At 50.3% G+C, this 6,000-nt stretch overlaps 1 protein-coding gene across 3 annotated transcripts in view; it reads right to left on the reverse strand.

The window, feature by feature from the left end:
* The window catches only part of KIF5A (kinesin family member 5A), a 28,360-nt gene extending 22,360 nt beyond the window's left edge, over positions 1-6,000 (reverse strand). For all 3 annotated transcript variants that reach the window (XM_046652382.1, XM_046652373.1, XM_046652391.1), the window contains exon 1: positions 5,677-6,000. In XM_046652382.1, the coding sequence (XP_046508338.1) occupies positions 5,677-5,805 (129 nt within the window). In that variant the 5' untranslated portion in view covers positions 5,806-6,000. The remainder of the gene's footprint in view (positions 1-5,676) is intronic.

The following is a 6,000-nucleotide window of genomic DNA, read 5'->3' on the forward strand; positions in this document are numbered from 1 at the left end:
ATGTCCACGCCCAGGATCCAAAACAGTGAAACCCTGGGCCGCCAAAGCGGAGGGTGCGAACTTAACCACTTGCCCACAGGGCCGGTCCCCTCATCCTTTTTATCTGTACAGTTCATCACTGTACTTCATTACAAAGAATAAAATCCTTATTACATAGAATAAAATCATACAGTGTTTAAAGTGGCATTGATGCCTCTCTTCCTCAGTGGTAATATCTTTCTTTTAATTTTCATTTTATTTTATTATTTTATTTTTTTATTGAACCTTGATTCTTGAATCCTAATTTACCTCGGTGTTTCTCCCATCCAGTGGACAAGAAACAGAAATGAACAAAACACATCTATCCAGGCCAATGACTCTCACCTCTTCTCCACCGACATCTACTCATGCTTCTTGAAGCCAGGCACACAGCCAAAGGGGATTAAATGTAACTCTGGGGCCAACCTTGCCTCTCCCTTCTTCCCTTCCGGGAACATGGGCGCGTGCACGCACAAACACACACACACACACACACACACACACACACACGCACGCATGCATTCTCTCTCTCATTCTCCTAGTTACGGGCTTCTAGAGGGTGCAGTTACTGCACTAACATGGAGGGCGCTCTCCAAGTGCTGAAGGCTATTAGTGCCCGAGGAACCCCTCTGCCTCTGCCTGGGCTGGGAAGAAGTAAGGGAAGAGAGAGGGAGGAAGGGTGGCGTTTTCAGAGCTGTGACGATAAAAGATATCTGAGAGCTAGAAATGGGTGCATTTAGTAATCTGGTGAGCAGGGAAAGCTAGAGACACGGATTATAATTTCAGGTATTCTGGAAAGGTCTGCTACCACGTCCCTATTCTTGGCTAGGTCCTTAAATTCCAAGTCTAGTTCTTCATTTCTTTATCTTAAGATTTTTATTCTGTTAAAGTGTAAATTTCTTTTAATTTTCTATTGATTATACTCAGGATGAATTTGTTTTGTCAGATCTTTTTATCACAATAACTAGACCAATGTTTTTCTACTTTTTCTGCCTCTGGACCACCCACATGGGAAACATCTCCATCATTTACGTCTCTTGTGACACACAATCGCTTTGAGTTAGACTGTAGAATGTTGTGGAGGGTTTTTTAAATCAGAGTCCAAGGGACTGCATGTAGTTAGCAAAAGCCATTTCTTTCTTTTATTTGAGGAAGATTAGCCCTGAGCTAACATCTGCTGCCAATCCTCCTCTTTTTGCTAAGGAAGACTGGCCCTGAGCTAACATCCGTGCCCATCTTCCTCTACTTTATATGTGGGATGCCTATCACAGAATGGCCTTCTGAGCAGTGCCATGTCCACACCCGGGATCCGAACCGGTGAACCTCGGGCTGCTGAAGCAGAACATGTGCACTTAACTGCTACGCCACTGGGCCGGCCCCCAACAGCCATTTCTGATGCCCCCTCCCAGGCCTCTGCCCAGACCACTCCACAGCCTGGATCACCATGCACACCAAGAGTTTCTTGAAGACAGGGATTCCCTCTAAATCCCCAACAACAAGCACAGTACCTTGGCCCATAGGATGTTCTTCATAAAAATTTGTTGAGTAAACATAGATATTGATGGAGGAAGAGAGCAAGAAGATACTAGAGACCTGAATGTTTGGATGAAACAACCAGTAAGAAGGGAAAATGTTAACTACTTCCCAATAGTGTCAAAACCTAGCTTGTGGGGAATAAATAAAAATAAAATAAAATAAAATAAAAATAAAATTACATCTAACTCTTATTGAGAATTTATTATGTGCTTGTCACTGTGCTAAGCAGTTTGTATGCATTATCTTATTTAATGCTCACAGCAATCCTGGGAGGTAGGTACTATTATTATTTCAGGTTCAGAGAGTAAGGCAGCTTGCCCACAGTCACACAGCTGAGAAATGGTAGAGCACGGTTTCAAAGCCAAGCAATCTGATTCCAGACCCACACTGCCAAAGCAATCCAAGAACTGAAATGCCAACACTGTGTCAGATCCCCTCCAGGGCTTTCCCTTCGCCTTCCCCACAAGCCCCCCAATTTGGGCATTTCTCCAAATGTTTACGGAAGAACTAAAGCCCTTTCTCACTCCACTTTTCCAATCTCAACCCCATTTTCAGAATTATGCAATTCCACCCCCATCCTCTCTGAGGAGCCTCCCTCGCCATCTCTACCTCCAGGTAATCGAAGATCCCGTGAGCTGGTACAACATCAGAGACTAGAAGACTTGTTAAATTAGGAACACTCAGGGAGACCCTCCACCTCTGGGCAATGCTCCTGAGGCCCACTCTATCTCCCACACACAGCCGTCCAAGGACTCCTCCTAGCCTTCTCTGGAGGGCCTCTCTTCAGAGTCCCACAGCCCAGGGCCCTCTGCTCTCCTTTGACCCACACCAAGCCTCCTTGTTGTCTCTTAGTCCGTCTGTGTCTCCCAGCACTTTCTGTAGTTTTCCATTATGAGTGTTGACTAAAGCCAATGCAAGAGCCTAAGATCAGGGGTCCAAAGATGACCAACCTTTCCAACCCTCAGTAAAGCACTTGGTGGAGGCTGGACTTCTGAGCACCAGGCCTGATTTCTGTGGTGACACCCCTGGGGATTGTTGCCATAGTAATGCTGGAGAGACACTGGCCACAGTGAACATTACCTCCCCTTTTCATTTTCCTTTATGAGACACCCTGAAAGCTAAGAGGAGGCCTGCTCCCCCTCTTCAGATATCAAAGGAATCCTGGGCTGCCCCAAACAATACTGACTCAGCTCCAATAATCCTGCAGGTCCCAACCTGGCTTTTCCAAATGAGGTACTTGATGGTCCTGGTTTTTTGTCTCCTCAAGAACCCATTAACATTGAGAGACCGAGGGAGGCAGAAGGTAGTGGATACTTGAATGAAGGAGGAAGGGAGAGAGAGAGAGTGTGTGTGTTTGTGTGTGTGCATGTGTGTGTTTCTTCACTGTCATCCCTCCCATGTCTGGTATAGACGCAGCAGACCAGACAGTAGGCACCAAGACACTCTGGCCTCCAAGACCAATGCAGAGGCTCGAGTGGGTTCAGGGAAAAACTCACAGTGGATTCTGAGTGGCACAAAGAGCAAAACAAGGTACACAGCACACAGACAGTGACCCAGACACCCTTCTGCTATGACTCAGGCCCTTAACTCTGGCTAAGCCCCATCTCCAAGATTCCTGGGAGTGGGATAAGGCTCGCAGAGCTGTCTCTCCAGCTTATTCTCCTACCCTCTGCCAAGCAGAAAAAGCCCATGAACATTAGGGAGTCTGAAGGCCAGAGCTAGCCGCAGTGCCGCAGAGGCAGAGAGGAGAGCCACCAGAGAAGGGAGCAGGGGCTGGGTTCAGAGATATTATCCTCTCCCACCTTCCCTCTGCCCTCACGTTCCCAGAAATCCCGAAGCCGCTTCCTCCATTAATTGCTCAGACAGTTTCTCATACACTGGGCCTCAAAGAGAGCTAGAGGAGGAAAGAGGAAAGGGGGTAGGAGATTTCCTTCCCTTGTTGGGACCCTCAAGGGTCTCTTCAAAATCACTTCTCCTATAGCCCTTATCTTCCCAAATGAGGGATGAATAGCAAGGCCAGGAAGCCAAGCTCCAAGGATGCTGCTGGAGACAAAATGGCCCCCCAGAAGCATTTATCTTGGAGTGAGAAATTGACAGGAAGGGCCAGGGCCAGGGAAGATACAGAGTGAGACAAAGGTACAGCCCTACAAATATCAGGCAAAACAGACAAGGAAGGAGCAGCTGGGGAGCTAAGATAGAATCTGAGCTGGTGGGGGGCCTGGGCCTCTCTTCATCTCTCCTCCCTCCCCACCTTCCTCTGTGTCTCTCCTGTCTAGCGAATTGGACAGATCAACACTACAACTCCTCCTCCCGACATCACCCCATGCCCCATGCCCACCACACCAGGACAGCCCAGAGAGCCAGAAGGAGTCAGTGCAGACTTAGCTGAAAAATCTACAGCCAGGAGGGAAGCCAGGCTTAAAAGTAGGAACCTTTTGTGGATTTGCTTCCCCACAACCACCTCCCTCTTGTTTCTCTGGCTTTATGTCTCAGGGGGACCTCGAGCTCCCGTTCTCAACACTAATGCCTGCTATGCAGAATACTCAGACTGGAGTCCCTCCAGTTGATCCGGGCACGATGTTAGCCTGGCCAGACTGTGAGGCCTAAGGACCCTGAGGCAAAGAGGGACAGGGGCCCTCCCTATGTGGCAGACACACACACGAGGCAAAAGCACCCATCTGAGTTCACAGTGTGGGTGAGAGCTCAGCGTGGTGACAGACTGGGGTCCTTGGGGACAGGACTTCTAAGCAGGTCTCTTCCTAAGGCATGTTTACTCACATCCCGTACTCACTGATGCAGAAGGCCCAGGCTCCCTCCCCTTCTTTCCTTCAACAAGCACAATTTGTGCCAAGCACTGTGGATCAAAGATACATAAGAAGTGCCCCTGACCTTGAGGACCGCCCTCATATGAGCCTCTCCCGCCCTCATATGAGCCTCTCCCGTCTCAGTTTCCTGGCCCAGCACCCCTCAAGCCCTAGTGGACTCAACCCCAGATCCTTTCATCCATAGCCTGACAGTCCCTCCAACCTGGGAAAGGAGGAGTGGGTGAGGAATTCCCTTTGGGCCACCCCAGATAAAGGTCCAGAACAGAAATCTGTGCAGGCAGTGTGATATAAAGAAAAAGACATGAGGTTTGGAGTCACAGATTTAGCTTCAGATGCATAAATTAACAGTGTGACCTTGAGAAAGTCATTCAGCTTCTCTGGGCCTCAATGTCCTCATCTGTGAAATGGAAATATACCTACTTCAGAGCGTTGTTTTGAAGATTAAATAATATATGTAGAGTAACAAGCACAGAGTAAATATTAGTTCTCCTTCTTAAGATCTCCTCCAGGGGCAGAGGCTGTCATGATGAGGCAGAGGTGGCTTGTTACTTTTTATTGGATCATCAAGAGAAAGGATGAATAAGCAAGTACTTGTTAGGCTCTCAGGGTTTGGTTATTTTTATTTGTTAGGGGGAGTTGGGGATCTGAAAACCTCCTCCTGCTGTACCGGGAGGAAAAGGCAGATATTTCCTTAGGACCCCAGAGGCTCCCCCCCAAACTGGGTGTGGCCCCAATGTATTTGTTTCTCAGAAAACCCTTCATCAGACCTGTTCCCTCCCCCCACGTCCAGGCTGAACTACTTCAGAGGATGATGGAGGGCTTGGTCTGGGAGCCCATCCTCATGTATACCTCCGCAGAGACCCTGGACCGCAAACCTCCCATCCAGGCCATCCATCCGCTAGTCTTCCTCCTCCCTTCCCGGGAGGTGGGGGGTAGAGATCCGAGCCAATAACAAAGGAAAGATGCGCTTTCTCTAGGGGAGAGGGAAAACCTCGGAAAAACACGGGACTGGCTCTAAGGGGTGGGGACGCTGCAGAGAGCAGCAAAGGGGATTTGGGTCCCCGGATCTCGGGGAAGTAGCCCCCTCCACTCTGCGGAGACTTGGCCGCCGGCCTGGCCAAGCCACACCCAGCCATCCTGATGCAGGGGAGAGGAGGGGCTGCGGCGAAGAGGATGGAATACCGAGGATGAGCGGCGGGGCGGGGGCGCAGAGCGACAGGCAGGGACTAAGGCTCAGCGGAGGGGAAGATTCACCTCCCGCCCCCTCCTCGCAATTCCCTCCCGGGGCGGCACTCACCCCAATAACGACGCTGTCGTCCCCTTGGAAAATGGGGATGAACTTGTCCCCCCGCAGAATCTCTGCCTGGTTCAAGGGCCGAAATCGGCAGAGCACCTTGATGCTACATTCGTTGTTGGTCTCCGCCATGGTGGTCGCCGGCGTGGGGCTTGGTACTTCTTGGGTGGCAGAGATGGTGTGTGCTCCGGAGGAAGGGGCTCAGCTGAGGCCGAGGTGGAGGACAGGTGCTCGGTCTCTGCGGCTGAGAAGGCTCTGGCGGGCGCCCGGGCGAAGGCTGGCGAGGAGGGCCGGGGCGCGCTTCCTCTCTCCTGCGGCACCGGGATG

The sequence above is a fragment of the Equus quagga genome, chromosome 1 (genome assembly GCF_021613505.1).
Source record: "Equus quagga isolate Etosha38 chromosome 1, UCLA_HA_Equagga_1.0, whole genome shotgun sequence".
Lineage (NCBI taxonomy): Eukaryota > Metazoa > Chordata > Mammalia > Perissodactyla > Equidae > Equus > Equus quagga.